Source organism: Platalea leucorodia (assembly GCF_965183815.1).
Source record: "Platalea leucorodia genome assembly, chromosome: 3".
NCBI lineage: Eukaryota > Metazoa > Chordata > Aves > Pelecaniformes > Threskiornithidae > Platalea > Platalea leucorodia.
In genome coordinates, this window is record NC_138825.1 from 57499873 (window position 1) to 57522088 (window position 22216).

At 38.4% G+C, this 22216-nt stretch overlaps 1 protein-coding gene across 2 annotated transcripts in view; it reads right to left on the reverse strand.

Annotated features, from left to right (window-relative positions):
* The window catches only part of SYNE1 (spectrin repeat containing nuclear envelope protein 1), a 310346-nt gene that overhangs the window by 26811 nt on the left and 261319 nt on the right, over positions 1-22216 (reverse strand). For both annotated transcript variants that reach the window (XM_082306888.1, XM_082306887.1), the window contains 9 exons: positions 19456-19550; positions 18206-18440; positions 17301-17495; positions 15211-15336; positions 14272-14427; positions 12141-12299; positions 11454-11620; positions 4568-4730; positions 626-813 (listed from right to left, as the gene is read on the reverse strand). In XM_082306888.1, the coding sequence (XP_082163014.1) occupies positions 626-813; positions 4568-4730; positions 11454-11620; positions 12141-12299; positions 14272-14427; positions 15211-15336; positions 17301-17495; positions 18206-18440; positions 19456-19550 (1484 nt within the window). The remainder of the gene's footprint in view (positions 1-625; positions 814-4567; positions 4731-11453; positions 11621-12140; positions 12300-14271; positions 14428-15210; positions 15337-17300; positions 17496-18205; positions 18441-19455; positions 19551-22216) is intronic.

Genomic DNA, 22216 nt, shown 5'->3' on the forward strand with positions numbered 1-22216 from the left:
CAGATGCTCTAAGCCTGTGCAGGAAACCAGGCCACACCCAAGATGCACAGGCACTATGGTCCACAATTGCTTAGCAAAGCTGAGGTGGGCAGATGAGGAAATTCCAAATGAGTGTTCAGACCTAAAATTCTTCCAAATAATCAAAATCAGACATAAGAGAAACTGTTGAGGAACATTAGGTGCATGAAAACCCTAACACCTGGAATAACGTTCCACCAATTCGATAACTAGTTTCCCCATCATTCTCAGTAGTTCTAGGGTAAACTTAAGTGTTAAAACTCTCCTTTTGAGATCACGTTTTCTAAATCTCTTGGAGTCACGTCTAAGCTTTCTCTAGTTTCTCTCTCACCACTTCTATGAAGCATGGGAAATAAGACATCATTCCATCAAAGGCCTTGTGAGGAAAATTTGATAATTGATATATGTACCCTGTATAAAAGCACATAGAAATGCAATTCAAAATGTCTTTTTTCCCCCAACACAACAGCTATTGGCTTTTATTCAGTGTATGATCTTTTTCTGACCCCACACCCTTTTCTTCAGTACTACAACCCTGTAACATACCTCCCATCCTCTATTTGTGCCTGTGAAAGGAAATACTAATTTGCAGGCATTTTAGACTTACTTAAGTCTCCTTTCCATTGACATTGCACAAATGTTCCTCCACCTTCTGTCCAGATTGCGTGTAGCCTGCTGGATAGAGTCACACTCTGCTTCTGTGGCACAAGCATCACAGTCATGAAGAAGCACTTCACACAGATTGAGAACAGATGCCACTCCAGTGCTGTGTTTCTCTATGTCCCTCTGAAGTTCCTGCAGGTGAAGATATTGATTCTTAAGAGAAATTGCAAAACATGCATAAATACAAATGCATTTCTCTTCTACTTATTAAAAAAAAAAAATTAATAAGCTTGCAAACAGGAGAAAAACATCCAATGAATATCTATTAAGAGACTACATCTGCGCAAGTGGTATTGCAATGTTATCAATGAGGCCAGGAGAACCTGGCAGCATGCACAGCTCTCCCAGGGACTATGAACACCAAACCATCACCTGGGACAAACTGCCAGAGCTCTTCATGCTCAGCTGAGCATCTGTCACATACATTTAATCAACATCACCAATAAATGGTGGAGTTATTCCCATTATCATACATTATCACAGAAAATGTAAAGCAGAAGTTAGTAAGAGAAGTGTGACAAGAAAACATGTTCTTATCTACTCCGAGAGTTTGGTGGAGGTACCCTTCGTGAACCTACTCTTCCCCAGGTGAGCTAGCTGCAAAGTGGCATGTTTGATATGGAGATCGGCAGCAGCACATGTTGAACAGTGCATCTCTAGTAGGAGATTTTTCTTCCTTCAACTTTCCAATTCTATAGCATTTTCATTGGAAAAAGAAAAGGAAAATTCAGGACAGCAAAAGAAAATGCACTTACATTGTTTTAGCACTCGTTATATGTGATCAGTATTATTTCTCCTGTCGGTTTCTTGGTTGCAATGGCTTGTTCTACATTTATGATAATGTTTCATCTTGAAGCAATGTTTCAGCTTCAGTTTTGAACTACAGGTTCAAGCTAAGACAAGCCACAAAAGTAACTGGCTATTGCTCTTGGATCAGTGCAAGGAAAAGAAATCCTACTTGCCTATATTTGCAATGAATCATCAGAATGTTAGATGGAAAAATCAGGATGGACAGCAACAAAGCCAAGACAACATAATTCCTACAGTGATGAAGAAGTACTAATGTGAATACAACAAATAGTGATATATTGCATCTGAAATACTATGTTAACTTCTGACTCAGATGAAGAAAAGAACTATTAGGACAATTAGAGATGTGGAAGTTTATTTAGGAGAACAAGAACTTGGCAGCTTGAGGATGAGTAGAGATAAACTGCTTTTTATTATTTTGATAGTGAAGTAAACTATAACATGCAAAGGGAAATATAGTGTCAACATATTGTGTCTACATACATTTAAGGTCTAACTAGAGGAACTTCTTTTACAACTAGCAATATGATGTTCTGAAAATGCCTTCCAGCATGAAATGAGATCTAAACGTAGAAGCTAAAAACCTTAGCAAACCTGAAATGGAGCAAGGTCAACTTGTATCCACTGTCTGATTTGGTTGTTTGTGATAACTGGGGTTGGACTCTATGAAATAATCTATTTCCTATTCTCATCTATGAAACAGAAGGCTATTTTGTGAACATCTACATGAGACCATCAAGTGGAAAAGCACAATGTCTTCTTCCTCAGTGCTGGCCCTTTCACTTTCACTTGCCTGGAAAATACTCTTTCATCGTAATGTCCAAGTGCTTATTCTTTCTACCCATCCTGAAATGTTATATAAGGGTGGATACTATAAACAGATGCAATACTCTGTGAAACACATACTCCAGACAGCTATGAGCCTCGAGGTTAAGCAAGTTCAGGTAACATAATCTCCTCTCTGCTGTTTTGTAGTGAGAACTGCCAGTTGGTGGTCCTGAGGATTCCTAAGGATTTAACTTTTTTATTCAATTACAGAACCTTTCTACAAGCAATGTCTACACTGTTTTTTCTCCATAGCCTTATATTTCTTTCCCAGATTTTAAAATTTTCTATGTTTATTAGAGAACATTTAGCCTTTGGGTTAGTTCACAAAGAAGCATCACTTTTATGCACTGCTGTTACCCATTTACAGCTTTTTTTTCCTTTATCAACCCAAAAGCAAACAGTTTTTTCCTCATTTCAGGTGGCAGCAGATTGAGAAAGTAAACAAACAAGTAATCCTTGAAATGCAGTGTGTGACCCTAGGAAAATACTGCAGTGAAGTTACCCTGCCTTCCCCAGGATATCCACCTTAAATGTATCTTTAATTTCACTACAGAGACCAGCGATCTGCAAAGCTGATTCTTGTGTTAAATTAATGCTGAGAAGTAGATAATGGAGTTACAGAAATGGAATTTGGCCCTGCTCTTTCACAGCATAATATTTTTAATGTGATTTTGTATATGAACAACTGGTAGCAGTACGATCAGGGAAGATAACATGACCTCAGTGGAAGATCAAACATGGAAAAGAACATAAGATCACTAATGGAAGAAGAAAGAGGGATGAAATACTTGAGAAGATGGCCAACGCACTGACCTTCTGAGATGCAGTGGATAGTGATATAGCCTCCAACTAACAAAAATACTGGCTGCCATACATTGAAGGTGGGTGGTTTTTTTTAATTATTATTATAACCATGGCTTGCAGCGTTATCAAATCAAATCATCATCAAATTTCCAAACATGGCATCCTCCCAGCATAAGATTCACCTCTATTTCTCCCCTTTGGAGTTCAAATTAAGCCACTCACACTTCTCCAGAATATCACTGCACACTGTCACTGCATGGGGATCACCACAAGGAAACAGCAGAAGGCAGAGATACACCAGTCTCTGTGCCCAGAATAAGTCCCATAAGAAGTGGTTGTAAAAAACTGTGGGATGCCTGCATAGGGATGTTAGTAAAAAATCTCAAGTTGATAGCAATGTTTAGCCCTGCCCAGCACTTTATTGTCTCAGAAACACCACTCATCATTAGTGATGCTTGTGTGTTGTAAATTACTATCCCTATGAAAATTACATATAGAATATTAATAAGCAATTCTGCACAGCCATGTAGCAAATCAGTTGGGGAGCCAGCAAAAACTCTGAGGGAGTTCTTGGGCCTCAGTCCCACACTCAGCTTAAAAGAGCAAAATGCCAGTTTGTACACTTCATAAATTAATTATCCTCAAAACATTCTGGCACTCCTCTTCCCACACATTTCTTTCTCCTCTAGAGAAAGAACTCAGGAGAGCATCTAACTCATCTCCTGTGAGGCACCAGAAAGGTATTTTTGCCAATAAATAACCAACAGGAACACAACAGAACAACAGTCCTCCCCAGCAACGTGCTTCTAGGTAACACTGCGCTGGGCAGTGAAGTGGAACAGGAAAGTATAGTAAATCTTCTTAGGAGTAACATTAGTTTTAATGCCAAAACCTGGTTGACTTAACATTTTTCTGCCTGTTCCAGTCTTGACTATTTTGTTCTAGCACTGCATAAAGGCTTTGTGTGCTGTAAACCAACCAATTTCAACTTCACATGTATAGCTCATGCATCTTTGCGTGCAAAGTGATTCTCAAACAAGCTGCAAAATAAAACTGAGTTAGAAAGGTTGCTAAAAAATAGTGATTTTCAAGCATGTGCAAAATTTGCAAGGTCTAATAGGCGTCAGTTTTGCCTCTGGGAACAGACCATTCAAACAAACAAAAACCACAAACCCCAAAGGAAAAACAATTGCAATAACTCGTTCAGGTTACGTCTCTTGGTGCCTTACCTTTCTCGGAAAGGTCAATCAGCTCCTGGTGGATTCGATGTCAAAGCCAGCAGAAGGCTCTATAAGTGACACAGTTAAGTACCACTTGCCTTGATATTTAAACACTTCTTTGCCTCATGCCCTCTCAGCATTGAGCCGGGTATGGGCAGCCCAAGGACACTCTACTTTGGTTCTCCCCATGTCATCATGCACCTGACAAGCGTGTTGTATTTTACCTGCTGTTCATTTAGCTTCCTTTGTATCTCCTCAGAGTCACAAGTTTCATAGACGATAGGTTTGGACAGCTCTGACTCAATGTGGGCAAGCCAAGATCTCAGGCTGTTCATGTTTCTATCCAGCTGCTGCACTGCCACGAGGGTCTCCTTCAACTTCTTTACCCTATAAAGAAAAAGAAATGGCAGCATAAGCACACCCTGAAGGAGAATTTCCACAGCATGTGTTTCAGGAAGTTTTCAGAGAAACTTAACTTAGATGGCAAATTCTGTTCTGAAATCTTCCTTTATTAGGTAAGAGAAGTATATTATATGTGCAAATAGTCCTGCATTCATAGGTTCCGGTTAAGAAAAATTAAGACCTTACTAATGCCAGACAACATTTTCAAAGTTTCTGTACCTTCATCAGTTGAGTTAAATGTTTGTTAAGAAAGGAAAACTTTTTTTTTTTTTTAAATGAACTCACACACACCAAAACCCCAAACCAATCTAAGTAATTCAGTTGTGTATTTGACCAGTGGATGACAAAAGTTCTTCTTAGACTACAAATAACTTATCCATTTAACCAGGACTGGTGGTGGAGTGCACTGAGTGAACAGGTCTTTTTCACCCTGGTGATTTCTAAACTTTGAACTACATATCATAGAATGGTTTGGGTTGGAAGGGACCTTTAAAGGTCATCTAGTCCAACCCCCCCTGCAAAGAGCAGGGACATCTTCAACCTGACCTTGAATGTTTCCAGGGATGAGGCATTTACCACCTCTCTGGGAGACCTGTTCCAGTGTGAAGACTTGTCCTTGAATAAATAAGTTTCAGAGAGAGAAATCCAGCTGAGAACTCAGTGAGAATTCCTGAATCCCAAGGGCTGCTTTAAGTTGTTCTTGGTCTTAACGGACTACTTTAGATTTAAACAGATGAAACTGGAATGCAACTGCATGGTGATTTCTAAGTAGTACTTTTCTTGAGACCCTGACCCTGCAACAGCAATGGCCAGGAAAAAATAAATAGTGGGGGCTTTTTATTCAAGGGAACGTTAAGCTTAGAGAGTGAGGAAAATTTGACTAAACCCTCATCCTATCTCGATATTTTTTCCTTCAGCCTGTTTCAACTGCAAAAAAGTCTGTAATTCCCTCCTTCCTATCCCCATGTTACCTAACATGCATTAGTGGATTCTGAAATTGTTTCTAAGCTTTCTTTTTTTTTTTCCATTTATGTAGTATCACAAACAATTTTGTGTAACATTCCCTTTTATGCTTCTACTGGTCGTACACTTAAGTGTTTCAATATCAGAAAGCTTTAAGAGATAAGTGCAGCTGGGAACAGACTGACTAAATCGGGTTGAAAAATACAAGATTGCCAGATCTGTAAAACAAACAAAATGCCATCTGACTATCCTATAATTCAAACAGAGAAATTAACATTTTTTCCATAATACTAACCAGCAAATTCATCAAGTGTTTCCATATTTAAAGCAGGAGGTGCAGCTGACTATTAAGAGTCTACTATGGGTGTCCTTTTCTTACCAAAGAGAAATGCAGACATATTAACGTCAACTTAAAAAACTTAAATCTTTCAAATTTTTGTCTCTTTCTAGCCCTCTCTTTAGATCACAGATGATCAAACTGTAGCTCTTCAGCACCAAACATGCTTAAGAACAGTTTGAATGCATCTTCCCAGCCAGAGTCTCTTGACCAACAGCTGCAGGGTTGTGATCTGAAAAAAAAATCTTGGTAATTGGACAAAATCTGGGTAATCAGAAAATCTGGCTATGAAGGGGCTGAAGTCAACACAATTGTGCTGAAAGACTGCTCCAGTCCCCACAATCAGATTATCCTGAAACACAGCTATGTGTTTAGCCCTGGAGATACCAAGAGAACAACCAATGTCAGGGGGGGCACCACCTCCTCACCACCTATGGTTGTACATACACGCTTTGTAGGTTTGGACCAATTGAAATTTGGTCATGGGGTGAGCAAGGATGTTGATTATCACTCTTTTGGAACTCACATATGGCTTTTCAGCCTCTGACATTAATTAAGAGGAGTGAAATCCTGCCCATTTTCTGCTTAGATTTTCAAGGCTGGATGCTGCTGATCCTTTGCAGGCATGCTGGAGTAGGAAAGGGAACAATGAGTCAGGTCAGCCCTGTGTAGAAGCAATGTCACTCTCTTATTTGCAAGACGAAGCTGTGGACCAGGCTTTTCTTGTTTGCAATTGTATAGTACCCTAACCCCTGTGCCAGATTTTCATTTTGCCTGCAACACCTGATAAAGAGCCCGTCATTTAGAAAGTGCCCTCTTTGTCCCAGGCAGACTGCATGGGAATACATCCCTGCCAGAGCAAAAACCAATCCTGGCCCAAACAGAGCTATTTTCAGTCACGTGACCTAAGTTACCCAAGAGGGAAAAAGAAAAAAAAGCACAACACACTGAAAGAACACTCCAACCAAAACCAAAACCTACTGCTAAACCTGCCTTCCCGCTAAACTGTTGCAATTCCCTGCACCTAATTTCCCAAAGTTAAAAAAAAAAAAAACAAAACAGAAAAAAAAAGAAAAGGACAACTCCCTTTCTGCCCCCTGCTACATTTACTGTTAACACTTCTTTTTCTGTACTGAGTCTAACATAACAGGTTCCTTGCCCATGGTACAAATAGAAGCAAATAAACAAGTGCTGGGCTTACTTTTGACTAAACTGCAATACAGTGTTGTGCCTCTAGCTACTCTGAAAACACATCTGTGAACAAATAACAGATATAATCCATCATGTCTAAGAGTTTTCCTTCTGAATTTTAGCAGGCAAGATGCCTATGCTCTTCATCTCACTGAATACTGTGCCTGTGTACAAATAATTACATAATGTGTCTGCAACAAAAATATCTCTCTCTCAAAAATGTAACAGCTCAAAATCCTATCTTTCCATGCTAATGGCAGGGCTTGAAAGCTAATGAAACAAAAAGCTCTGCTTAGAGACAAAGGTCAAATTATAAACCATTCAAGTATGTGGGATCCCTAGCCATGTGTAATTTTGACCTTTTGATATTTTATTTACAAGATTATGTTTAAACAGTTAATTATTCCAGTAATCATCTCATGCTTTTGTTGTAGAACTATGTATGCTACTGCACGAGACTTGATATAACTCCTCTCCTTGATAATGAAGATTCCACATTGAAATCAAAGGGTTGGACCCATGACCCAGTGGTTTCAAAGGTTGTTTTTTTGCATAACACACACACCACACACACATCAGTCTTGCTACATTTTACTTAGTTCTTAAGACTCTCAGAAAGGAAAATACTGCAGAATTCAATTGTTAGTTTTTATGGTTTACTGATGAAAACTCTTCTGAAAATTTGAATGGGCTTATGATCGTTACATTTCTGTGTTCCAGCTACTGTACCTCAGTTTCCTCAAGAAAGTAATAACTTTAAAATGTCTATTTTACATTCAGAAGAGGCAGTGGGAGAACAACTTGGAGCTGAAATTAAGCACAAATACCTTTAATTCAACTAGTCCTAAATTAGACAGCCTTAGATTCCACTTAAACCTAAACAGAAGCAACCCTGTAAATAAATACATAACAATGAATCATATAGAACTCATAGCTACTGCATTAGTCATTTAGACAGCTGGTTACTAATATTAAACTTTAAAAGCAACATGAAAAAAGTCAGTAGGAGCATGTTTGCTAAGTCTGTACAAAGCCAGTAGAAAGCAGAAAAGTTCTTAAAAAAAAAAATCTACTTGGAACTGGAGACAAAGTTTCAAGAAACACTTACTCTATGAAATAGTGAAAAATATTTCACTATTAAAATCAGTTTTTATAAAGTCAGTTTAAAAATAATCTTTTTATGATTAAAAAAGATTTATTGTCCAAAGTACAGTACTACCGCATACCAGGACACTAGTACCACCAGTTATATTTGCTCTTCAGATCACAGTTTCCCCTTTCAAAGAGTAAATTTCTAGAACTCTGAACAACAACAGCAAAACTTCTAGAAAAGATAACGTGAAGAGGGAAAAAGAGAAGCTGAATCAAAAATCCAAGATGATGTAGGCTGAGTTCAAGTATTACACGCAGTTACAAAAGAGTCATTAATATGTACAGCACAGACCAGCTTCGATAAGTTAAGTCTGAAATACTTTCTTTACAGCCTCTCTCCTTCTCTGCCTTTTGCTTGTAGCCATGCCCCTTTGATGACACAAACAGTGAGCAGACAAATGCAAAGTCTGCTTTCTCTCGTGTGTGTACATGCTCTTGTATTTAAAAACAGCAGTAAAACCAGTCTACAGTTTCTTTCAGACAGCTAAGAGATTTCACTAGTTCTAAGTCTGCATCAATAACAAAAAATTATACTGGGATCCAAAAGTACTAGTTGTAAAACAAAGTATGCTGTTATCCCTGTCAACTATTTTTAAAGTGAGCAGAAAACAGTAATTTCTAGCTAAGGAAGTGATTTCTACATATCAGTATTTCAATTAGTTTCCCAGCAAGCCAAGACTTCAGAAAGAACCGTATCAACCAAAAGCAAACAAAAATAACTGCCTGCCTTGTGATATCACAATTACAGTCTGGGAGATCTGAATCCACACTGCCGTCCTCCGCCATCCTCACAGCATGCAAGTCCTCCGCCACCACCATGAAACTTTCCAGCATTAAAAAGAAGAACTTCCACTCCAAAAGCCTGCAAACACCGTGCTTTGGGCAGGGGGAGGAAAGAGGACACACTTCTCTTTGCTGGTAAGTACTGTACAGAAAATGTTGCACACCAAACAAATGTTAGCAGCCGTTCCTTGATAACATGAGACTGAATGGTGACAAGTGGTCATGTTTCTAAATAAAACTTGCATTCATCAACATGTGCCAGACTTGATCTCCAGGAATGTGGACCGTGAGTGCTAGGGGAAGGGATGAAAACACATACAACAAAGCCTTCTTTGCAAAGCCTGAACAGTTGCAGCAATAGCACTGCTTCCTGGCTGTAGACATCTGTAACATTTTTTGCACCGGGCTGACATATCAGAAAAATTCATCTGAAAGGATAAAAATGTTCTAGAAAGACAGAAACAGAAGTCTCTGATGCAGAGACACAGCTACCTTTCTGTAGCTGTCTCTTCTGCAGTTACAGACCTCCTCAGAAGGGAAAGGCAATTTAAAAAAGTGGGTAAGGAAACAGAACGTAAGAAAGAAAGAAAGAAAGAGGCTTTTACAGGTGAATGGAGAAGTTCCGTTGCACAGCATAAAATCAACAGGTAAAGATTCAGACTGGACGTATTTACCATACTATATTACTAAAGCATTTTCATAGAGCACTTTCTATTTGTTCACAACTGTAGGAAAAAAAACACTAAGAAAAATGCTCCAGGCAAGGGATGACTGTAGCTTTGCAGAAAAGCACGCAGGCTCTAAGAATTTATTAATGCTGTCAGGGATCCAGAATATGAAAAGATGTGTTTTATTCTCAACACCAGAACAATTAATCTGCATTTACTAGCTGAGTGCAGCCAAAATCATGTTATATGATACATTCCAAACTCCGTAATATCATAACAGGAACACATCCCAGTATATAACAACATATTCTAAAGAGCCTCTGGAGCCTTCTAAAAATTATCTTGGGGGATGCAAACCCTTTTGTCTGGTGGGAATTAGACATCAATACAAGTACTTTGTACATATATTAGTCAACAACTTGGGCTTTAACTGCTATCAGCCTAAGCTACAGCTGAACTAGCAAAATTTCCACAACCTAGCATCAAACCTCTCCACCATTTACTTTCCAGCTTCAGCAATGCAACGTTCAAACTTTGCAGAGTTTTTTTCACTTCAGTAAGCACTGGAATGGAAAGGGTTATATGTCTAATTGCATACAATAGTGCTGAGCATGCTAGTTGAGAAGGCTAATCTTAAATGATCCGGAAATAAAAGTAAATAAATATTCTACATAAATTAGTTTAGAACTAGGACTTGACACCTTGCTTCATGATAACAGAATGAGAAAGTTTAAGTGTATAATATTGCAGTTTATATCTCCCCACCCCAAGAATGATACAGAATCCCGAATGCTTACCCGTCCCTATAGAGGACACTAACCTCTAATACTGAATAGACAATACAGATCTTTGAGAGATGTGTTTTGCAGTTTCTGAATGCAATCACTTTTCACTAGAAACTTCCTGAAGGTATTATCTGAACGTTTGTCTGAGTAGGCGTTTCAAAAGACAAACACAAATATATGGCAAATATACTTTATGTTCAACAACCGGTCGTGTATCACATCCTCTGAAACCAGCAGGCTCCTCACCCGTAATGCACCACTTCCTGACTTAAGAAATGTACAGTGTTCATTACTTTAAAATGAACCACTATAAAAGGAGCTGGAGCCACCAGAATGCTTCTGCTGACATAAAATTTACTGCTCCCATGCTTACAGGTTTCAGAGCAGGAATGCAGTAAAACCATATGAAAATAGAATGGATGAAAAAAGACGAAAAAACTGAACAAACCCTTTTGCTGCTAACAGGACTAAAGTATTACTAATTCATATGTCCTCACATCACAGAAGTGTAAAATATAACTTATATGTACATTTTATGAAGTACAAAATTGTGACAAAATTATTGTCAGTAACAGGAGGAAGGCTATAGCACGACTCAACAGAAAGTATTGAAACAAATAAACCAGTTTCTTCACATATCAAACAACAATCCTGTCAGGTACTGTAAAGTAAAACAGGAAGGTGAATTTCACAGAAATGTGCTGATGGTTAAGAATAAACTCATTTCACAGTTAAAGATGAAAAGGCAGACTAAAAAGATTTTAAATTCAGGACATCCAGCATATTAATCTGTCCCACGTCACACTTAGAAACAAAACAACTGTTTTACCTGGCTGCAATAAGATCTAGAAGATGTTGCCACCTGTCATTGATCTTGCCAAGTTTGTACTCAATCTCTGATGCCTTACTCTCATGGCTGGCTTTAGCTAGTCGCTCCCCCATTTGCTGGAGCTGGATTTTGTTCTTCTGGGCTACAGCAATTTCCTCTTGATAATCCTGGACAGTAAAGAGCAATCAGAAGTCAGGGCACTTATTCTAAATACACTCTGCCCTACGCTACTAAAGGAACCATACAAAAATACAAGTGAATGTTGTTTTTTTGGTGACTGGTACAGTGGAGAGACCACCTTTTAAATGTTAGATGTATAACCACGAACAACTTTATCAGAAGAATAAAAAAAAACAAAACCCAAACCAAAACACAATGCCTTCTGTAAATATATCTGCTATAGTTAAACTCATTACAGGCAATTCTGATTGGACATTTAGTAAAGCATTCAGATGCCTTTGACTTTGCATTTGCTTAATTTTCTGGTATCCTGTAAGGTCCTATCTCAAGAAAGACAGGAAAATACCGCAGAGTGAGAGAAGAACACAAACATACTGTCTTACTGGAACTTCTAAACATCAGTGTAAGGTAAAACCTCCATTTCAGCTAATTCAGGATCCTCTTTGCAACACAAAACAAGTAAGCAGTTAAAGAACAGTATGTAAGTGTACATGCACTGCACTATACCTTTTTAAGTTTCTCAATCATTTCTTCTATGAGGATGTCGCCATTTTGAGAAACCTTACTTTCCATTTGTGTCAGCCATTCACAGAGCTCCTTGTTCTTCTCACTGAAGACAGCCCACTCATTCAGTCTCTCACTAACTTGTTGTCGACGTAAGGAGACCTTAAAACATTTGCGGAGAGTAAATAAAAACAAAATAGTAAATGCATTTAAGAGATGCTTGAAACACTCTGTGCCTCAGTGTGAACTCCTCTGGCCCTGCAGTAGTGTTCCAGCCACTTACTTGCCATTAAAACAAACTGGAGTTGTATTGCAAAAACTTTGTGTGACTCTCTCTGAGTTTAGAGGTAAGTGCTAATGTCAGGTTTCCTGTTAGCTACATCCTATGCATAGAGAGAGGCATCCAAGCGTTACGCTCAGTAACCTGTCAATATCTTGTTTGATAATGTCTCTAACTCAAAGGTTTCATTAGAAGATGAAAAATAAATTTTCTTACAATTTTTGCTCACCTATAGAATGTTATAAAGTATATCAATAGTTTCTTTTTAGTCTAAGAGATTAAATAAAAAAGGAAGATATAAATGCTTGACCAAAGCAAAAAATAGATACATACATAGCATAGGCCAGACTCCAAAGGACTGTGTAATTTGTGCATGAGCACGATTTGTAAGTACAAAGCTAAATCAAAGATACACTATATTTTGCATAAGCAATTTTCTACTTGAGTCCCAATACACCCATTTTATAGACGACTATTTCTCCTGAATGCGCATGACACCTTCAGAGATTCCAAAGGACGGAGGTGTGCCCTGACAGGAAAGAATAGGCATAAAACATCAAACAGGCAAATGCTGTAGTTAATATAGAAGGAAGGAAAACATTGCTATATTTAAGAAATTGCTATAGCAGTGGTACCATCTCAGACTATGAATAGTAATAGACAAAGATGGACACTGAAATCAAAATAGCAGCAAAGGGTGAGCAGCAAAGTCATCTCTCCGGTTTCAGACATTTGTACAACTTACTTCCTCCCCATTGTAATCTGCGCTGTTTCTGACTTTCTACCAGCATTTCAGCTGAGAAGATGAAGACTGCATCTGCTCTTTGTTTATACAAAAGTGATGTGTTCTTTAACTATCGTGTTAGGTTTAACAGGGGCATACACAGGATCTCTCATTTCCTTTTTGCGGTTCTAAACTTGATGGCAGCTTTCCGGAAATCAGTGACGGTTGAACAAAGTGTTGCACTAGGTTACATCCTGAAACATTCAGTACGCACAAAACTAAGATAAAACTTCTTTACTTGGCTCCCTCCTTTACCATAAAACATACATGGAGTGATTATACCGTAGTTTAGATGTGTCTACTTTGGCTCATTCAAATGCAACTAACTCGTAACAGGTTCTGTGCTGTTAACTGTGAAGCATTTTTCCTACTTTGGGAGTGTTTTTGAAGTCTTCACAGGTCCCTTACATGAGGCAACTATACAAAGTTATCCCCGCTATATCTGGACTGCAATCTCTACAGAACCACAGAAATAACATTAGGATAATCTGAAAAGCTGGGTGAGGGAGACTCCACTACCTGTATTTCTAAGTGCAAAATGGAGGCAAGAAACACACTAATAGCATGATGCACCTCAAAAATCAAGCAATACTCCTCAAATCATTTCACAACCAAGCAAGTCACCCTCAGACTAAGAGAAATGCAGACACCAATGTCTGAAGAAGCAGAAGATATGGCAGAACTGAAGGTACAACACAGTAATATTGAGCAGGGAGGGAACACCCTTTCTGAGCACAGCTCCTCCACCAAAGCACAGTAGACTGTATTACTTCTCTGTTTTCCCCAGCCAGCCATGCCACAGTCCCACAGCCCACAGTGTGACTTTTTTGTTGATTTTTCAAGGCTTAAGTATGACCTCATGGCCATGACAAAGTTCAAGAGATCTAGAAACACTAGCAGTAACTAAAGGAAGCATTTAAATGGATGTTTTCCCTGATTCAGCAAGAATTCAATTTTGAATCTGAGTGTGCCTATGTGCATCTTTTCTAAAAGCTGCCACTTGCATTCAATTTTTCTCCCAACACTTTTGTAGCCTGCATACTCATATCAGTGCTCAGTACAATACTTGCCTGGTGGCACAGCTCCTCCCACTGTCTGTGCAGAAGCTCTATGCGCTCACTGAGGATTGAGATATCATCTGCGCTGATATATGTAGACAGGCTCTCCTTCAGCAGAGAGAGGTGTGCAAGGTCATCTGTCCATCCTTCAACAGCATTCTCTAACTCCTTAAAAGAAGTGCACAAGGAAAAAGGACCAGTTTGCTAGCAAACAAAAATCTGAATGTGTTGATGAAACATGAAGACAAGCATTGCTGTCCCACTGAATTAAAGTCATTTCTGAGCAGATCCACCATTTCAAGCAGACTATTTCAGCCTCGTTTAAAATAAAAAGAAAACACCAACCCCATATGTACCAATATTTTCCGAGTTATGAAAGAGGTAACTCCCCAATAAAGAATGATATGTCAGCCTTGTAACAAGTAGTCACAAACTAATATACTACTCAAATCTCTCTAAAGTTCAAAGGTATTTGAGAATTCCAAGTATTGGTTTGGACTTCTCTGTAATGAAATTTTTTTCAAATTGTAATCCATTTCTATACTGTAAAGAATATAGCATAAGAGTGTTATATAAGATCCCCCCCAGTAAGCTCACCTCAAATAAAAAGCACTAAAACAACAGTTTAGATACCACAAGTTTAAATTTGAAGTTAGAATTTCTATAATAAAATCAGACCAGTATTTAGCACTTCTACGGTACTTTTCAGACCCTATTCTGATCTCACTTTGATCAGATCTATATTTACCCTGAAGGATTTGTATTATACTGAGATCACTCAGGTATTATGCTGTCCAAATATGAACTATCCAAACATGGATAGTTTCTTGTCACAGGGATGGCTGACGGGTTTGCACAGTCAGTAATGCAAAGCCTGTTAACAATGGAAGAGGTTACTGCACAAAGGTAGGCAAAGATGAGACAACAGCCCACAGAGAACAAGTGCTTTACCTTGCAACGAATCTGCTCTGCATGCAGCTCATCATGGTGTTCTGGCAAAGGCTGAGAAAGCTTTTTTTTGAATGATCTTAGCTTCTCCAGGGAGTCTCCTATGCCCTTTTCAGATTTTTCCCAGTCCTGGAGGCAGAAAGTTTATTAGGCTTCAATTCAGATTTGGATTATACTTAGGTCAGTTGATTTGCCTAACTAACCACTAAACAGTGAAAACTTTTTCATAATAATAACATGCCTTGAAATCCCCCTCTAAATAATACTCATAATCTCAGAGCTTGAGTCATGTGTACAACTGTGTCAATTTTTTTGTGTGTGGGTCTGTGCTAGTCGAAATACACAAGCCAAAGCCTCCTGTTATTACAACATTGTCTAGATCCAACTCCATCCTTTCAGAAAAGCCTCTCCCTGCTAAAATTATTTTCTGATTCCTTTCTTGAATGCCTGTATTAAACACACCACTGTTCTTTGACAAAAGCTTTATCCAGATGCATTCATCTCCAGAAAAAAAAGTGGTTTGGGATACTGCAAATTCAGGTCAGATTGAAGTATCTGCAGTATCTATCTCCTCTAAATTATGATTCTAGCAGCTACACCCAGCTTTAGTGTTTGTATACTTTCCAAAATTTTAAATGTGTCCAATGCAATCAAACTATACCAATCGTCATGTGACAGTATGGTTTTACCTGCCTCACCTGCTTGTTAAAGCCTATTAAAAAGGTACTCACAGAGAGAAAGATCTCTAATAAGCCAGTCAACCCATAAAGAACGCCAGTTGTGTGATACTAGAAAATTCGGAACTTGTTTCTCTTAGTCGTCTGTTTCAAGATATTCTCCTTCTACCACTCCCTTTGTATTTCTCTCCTTCCATTTTTTTTCCAATCTCTGCCAGTATTTCATGGCCATGTTCAGGATGGAGAATTACAAACAACAGGTCTTTCAAAAAACCCCTCTCTTTAGTGTCTTCTTTCTTCTCTCCTTGGTAAGTAATATGACCTTACATGACAATACTCTGTGATGTGCTTAATGCAACACATACTCTTTTAGAATATACATTTATGCTTCCCGTTTGGTCAGAAGACCACTAAAAAGTCATGTATTTAAGATCAAGATAGCATAATGTAATGAAGGCTTTGTATCTATGAGACAATTTATGCAATTTGCATGGTAATTTCCCTACTTCCTCACCTTCAAGCATTAAGTTCCATATTTTCATTGAGACAAAATACTACAGAACCTTTAGTCTGCCTAGATAACAGCTTTCATGCAAATTTCCTGACATAGTTCCCCCACTAGAAGCCGAGGTATGAGAAACAAGGCTTGAAAGAGTAAGAAAAATTTACGTATCTGAACTTTTCCAAAATAATATTTAATTTTCTTGCATTGCTTTGCTTCTTGCTATTTACAAACACAACTAAAGTGTCTGTAATTCTATTAGACCTCTGAAACTAGTCTAAAAGCACTTGTCCTATTCTATTAATACACACAAGTCCAATTTTCATTATCCTCCCTAGAATGGGTAAAAGGGAAAAACAAACAGACCAAATTTAAATTCCAGCCTATCATCTTCAGTATTTAAAGTGAGGTTAGCAGGCATTCTGGACATCGCTTACATCAAAATAAAGTTCAAGGCTCCCTTCTCCAAGATCATAGAAGTTTATCTCAACTAGCAAATACTCAAGACACTGGAAGGAAACATAGACTACTACATTGCTAGACAGATCTTGACATTGGCCTGTAGAGGGGAGAAAGCAGGTCTAATTTTCAATACAGTATGTATAAAAATTAACCAGCATTCTGCAAAATAAAATACATTTTTGCTCTATGTTGAAAATAGGACTGGTAGGAATATCCTTTATTGGCAGTGTTCTGGAAATATCAATTAAAAGATATCAACTAACATACAAGCCTACTGTGAAGTATTACCACTCCTAGTTTCAGAAGTGGTGAAATGAAATTGTGAGCTCATGTAGCGTATATACGCAATTCCTGTAATTGTGCTTATCCCTTGAGAACGCTTTTCTTCAACAGGGTTCACAGTGAGAAACCACGAACTTGCTGAAGAAGTACAGAAGAAATCACACACTTACTTTCAGCAGTAAAGCAAGCTGTTTCTTTTGTTGTTCCAGTTGGGTACTAGCTATCTTCCAGCGCTCCTGAATTTCGGTAAGCTCTGTCTGCAGGGTTGCCTCAGCTCCACTGTCAGCAGAGAGCAGCAGTTGCTTCCCAGCTTCCACAGTGAGGATATAACTCCCTTGCTGCCTTAGGAGAACTTTCTCTTTAAGCTGAAAATATTAACAGTTTCCTGTCAGCTTTGTTTTTTTTAATTACAATTAGAAATTAAGTATAATTAATTCTGAAGCCCATACTTTAATTGATTGCATACCTTGGCTTAAGCATGAGCCACTTATCTTTTCACAATCATTTACTGCAGCAGCCCTTTAGAAAATTTCTCCGAGGAGATAAAGACATGAAAGACTTCCTTCTCCCCATTAATATCAGTATCTCAATTGCTCTTAAAGAGAAATAGTTCCTCTAGAGCCTATTACACTTATAAGCTTTATTATTATATGTATCTTCCAGCCAAAAAGCTTGATGACACAAAGCTGTTAAATAGACTGTTAACCTCACATGAAGATGGACTCTCAAAGTATCCTTTTTTGTTAGCTAGAATACATTCCTCAAACAGGACATCATTGTTTTTTTCAAGACAGTTTCAGTGTGACATTAGCTACAAAGCAAAAACAGAAGCGAACAAGGCTCAAGAGAGAGAGCCCAGTAAGTTCTCTGTTGAGTTCTTTATGAACTCCAACCTTCTGTCCATCACACTGCTGCTTCTGAGGGTATGCCAGTTCCAAAGAACAACTAACATCCAATATTGATTTCTGCAAAGCAGATAGTCTGAATCTAATACGTTTTAAAGAATGTTTTAAATGATGAAGGCTGTGAAAAAGGCAGGGATTTTTTCCTCTTTCTTCAAACACACTGGACATACCTGCACTTCATCCAGTAGCGCTCTGGCTTGCTGCAATGGGATAGGCATGTTGCCCAGCCCGCTCACTGGCTGACAGGATACTTCCACCAGCCACTTGCGCAGCTTCTCTGCCATCTCCCTGTAGCGTTGCCACTGGTGAATCTGGCTGTCAATGATCCCCCTCCTCTGCTGTGCCCGGCGAATTACTCCTTGCCATTGATTACTTAGTAGAGTCAGCTTCAGATTAAATTCATCCCTATTATAAATAGATAAATAAATAAAAATACAGAGTAACCTTTATACTTTGATCTATTTGTTTAATGAAATAAACCGAAGGGAAAGGGAAGATGTTTTCTGGCTGTCAATTATGAAACACTAGGAGAAGAGCACTGAGGTCTCATGATAGCTGACTGAGGATGAGAACTTCACACTTCACGTACTGGGAGAATCAAAGGGCTCCAACTATTGAGATCTTAAAAAACCCAAACCTTTAACACACAAAATTCTTCTACCTTTTCCCCAGAAATATACTAAGAAAACCCACAGGTTTTGCCAGTTTGGATTAGCCAAATTCATAGTAAATCATGGAGATTTCACAATTCACCCCCAGATTTACTACTGAGGTCAAAGCAGGCATAAGATATACACAGCATTAACAAAATTCTCACATCCCAATAAACAGTTCATCTTACATTAGGACCATGATACCCTTAGCAAAGTCAATGCATATGCAGAAGTGTGAAGCCACTGGTCTTTCACTGATTTTCATTCATTTGATCACAAGTGTTTAAAATAAAATCTCAGACAGCAGTGAATTCCTATTCTATCACATTTAGGCTGCAGGTGTTCTGAAATGACAGTAGGGAATCCTCTTTGTAGAGGGAAATCCCCAGCTGGCATAAAACAAGTGTAACCCACTAAATCTGTCACTGCAGGCTCCTTTGGTGAAAGTGACATTTTGAAAGCACATCAAAATAGACATATATGTAACATGTTTGATAATCCAAGACAAATCTTTGTCAGAGGAGCAGCCTCAGGGCTGTTGTATTCCCAAATGCATTCACACATTCACATACCCCATAGCATCCTAAAGAACACTGTCTTATTTAAGAACTGGCTAATTAATAGCTTAACCATAGTGATAGTAACTTCTACCTCAGAAGAGCATGATCTGAACACTGACATCTGCTACCTTATCTGTTTGGACGTTCCCCCCTAGTCCAAGCATAACTTCACGTAACCAGCAGCAGCAACAACACACGAATGTCTACCTGTCATCCACCTGTCCTTGTTCTAGGAGGTGCTGCCCATCAGAGATAATCGAATGCAAAATCTGCTGGCGGCTGAACATCTCTGCCTGGAATAGCTGTTGTACAAGAGACAAGGATGTTAAAACAAGATCTTACATTTTAATTCTATCTGTATGCACTGGTAAAAATGAATTTTCGTGTACGTAATTTCATTTCAAATTAATTCAATGGGAGTTTTGTCATGAACTTAAATAGAAACACATTTAAAAATCTCATTGCTGGAGTTACTTGCTGCTTCTTGTAATTATTAGTTCCTTGAGATTTAAAAAAACCTATTAAAAAGTGAAATAATATCAACAGGAGCTAGGTTTTATGTCACTGAGTACAATTGTGTGATTGGAACTATAATTTACAACAAAATCCAGATAGGGTATTTATTGCATGGACAGAAAGGGCACTTTTTATTTTTTGACATGTTTAAGAATATTATAGTCCTTTGCCTTGTTAAATTGAATTTATGCACAGATTGTGTGTGATAGTGTTATACAAACTTTTAATACAATTTTATACTGCCAACAGAACTTTAAAAGAAATGGTCAGCCACGTGTAGTAGCTAGAAATCAATTATCCATTTCTTCCAGTTTTTACAATTTATTTTCCAATTTTCCCCATCAGTCACAATAAACTTTCACAATATTTTTAAAACTCCCTTATTACTTAAATATTACTTAAGACAAAAAATTACCTAAGTACTACTTAAGCAAAGATGATTTAAGTTTATTTTTAAAAACATCTTTTCTTTTAGTAATGGACCATGTCTCTAGATAAGGTTGTTCAGGAATATTCTTATGTGATGAAGGCACACCCAGGCATCAGCTCAGGACTGGACTTGCTCCATGTTCAAAAGGTTTTCAGACAGATTAAAACAGAAAGTATACTGGTATGAAGCTTGAGATTTTTTTTTCTTTTGTTAGTGATGGTGTTTGCAGTTGATTGACAGAAGTTCACCCTTGCCTGAACTGAGAGCCACTATTCCCCAAATCCAGATTACACCCGTTATATGGCTTCCCACCAGCTCAAATTGTGATGTACCACTCCCTGCATCTGCAACTGCCAGCAAAATACCCACTGGCACCTGCACAATTAAATCCCTCAAGCACATTGTGTGTAGCTTGGGACTTCTGGACGATGGACTAATTTTTCAAAATGAGGTTTTGCCTCTCTGAATCACTAAGTTAATTTTGAAAATGTTACCCAGGTCATAAATTTTCCCATAGAAAGAAATAGCGTTGTCTAATTTCCTTGCAAAAGTATTTGATAGTGTTCTTTGAATACCTTGGCTCTTATGAATGACTGAGCCTGAGAATGACTGAGCCTGAACCAGAGGGAAACTAATTGCTCTATTATCTCATGAACAAAACCACAATACTGTGGAGTTGAGAATTTCAGAAAGCTGAGCAAGAAGGCAGAAATTTTACTTCCTGTCACATCTACTTCTGTCAAGTTAGGGGGCATGGATGAAGCACAGGAGGCAATGGCATCTACCAGCATTGTTGACAGATTGAGACTAAACAGAACACAACTGGTTAAAAAAACCCCACCAAAACCACCACCCCCACCACTCCCCTCTGCCAAAAGTGACAATTTTAGTTTTTTTCTAAGAGGACAGGTGAAACAAAATCTTATCAAGCATGAGGAACTCTGCTTAGAGTGGAGGTATTCAAGCCCTGCCCAAAAGCAGAGACACTTCTGTCAACATCCACTTGCTCTTTGCATTTACACTGTCTCTGTACATAAGAGGGATACTCTGTTATGTGGGATCACTTGCCACCCACATTTCTTCTCATATGTAGATCACTATGAATCACAGAAATAGGAATTCAAAGGAGGAGGAAAGAAGGGCAGGTGTTGGAATGCACAATACCAGCACACTGGAAAAAGTTTCAGTAATTGAGTTGGCAAGGAACTTCCCCTTCCCCTGCCAGCACTTTCTCAAATGCTTGTCTCGGTGCATTCCCACTGCGTGGGAGTCCCAAGCCATGTACCAGGCTTGCAAACGGATATCTGGAGAATCACACAAGAATGACTACAAGATCATCCTGACAGACTTATCTGATGCAAATGCCAGTGTTAGTGCATGATATTTGAAAAAAGTATCACCTCCACGTTGCTGGTTTGTAAATTTCAGTGGGAAGTTATTTCTAAATAAGGCCACTGAGGTAGCTGGGGTCCTCTTTGAATAAACACCAGTGAAGTTATGAGTCAGCACTGGAAAGCTGATAACAGAGCTGGAGGCATTTCAATATCCATTCTGGGAATGCATGTGGAAACAGAATATTTTCTCATTATCTTCAAAAATACAAAGCAAAACAGTCTGGAAATTCATCTCAAGAAGTTTAGATTTGACCCTTTCAGCTGTCAGGAGTGGAAAGAAAGTTCTTCATGACTATCAGGAGACACTGCAAAGAACATTGAGTACTGAATACATTTGGATTATATAAAATGTCAAAAAAGCTTTAGGTAAAAAAAAAGATGCAGCTGACAACATTTTCTTAGGATGAATTGCAGTATTTAGAAAATCAGATATTAGTTCTCTAAATTCTGCGAGATGACTTTATAGTTGTAATAAAAAAAGCTTCAACAGAGCGCCTGAGCTAACTCATCTGAGCTAACTGCTCAGATCAAGGTTTCAGGAGAAAATTAAGCTGAGATCTCAAGACAATTGAATGCAAGAAGATTGCCATTAACCCCTTTCAAAAAATTATAGCTATGACTGGACACA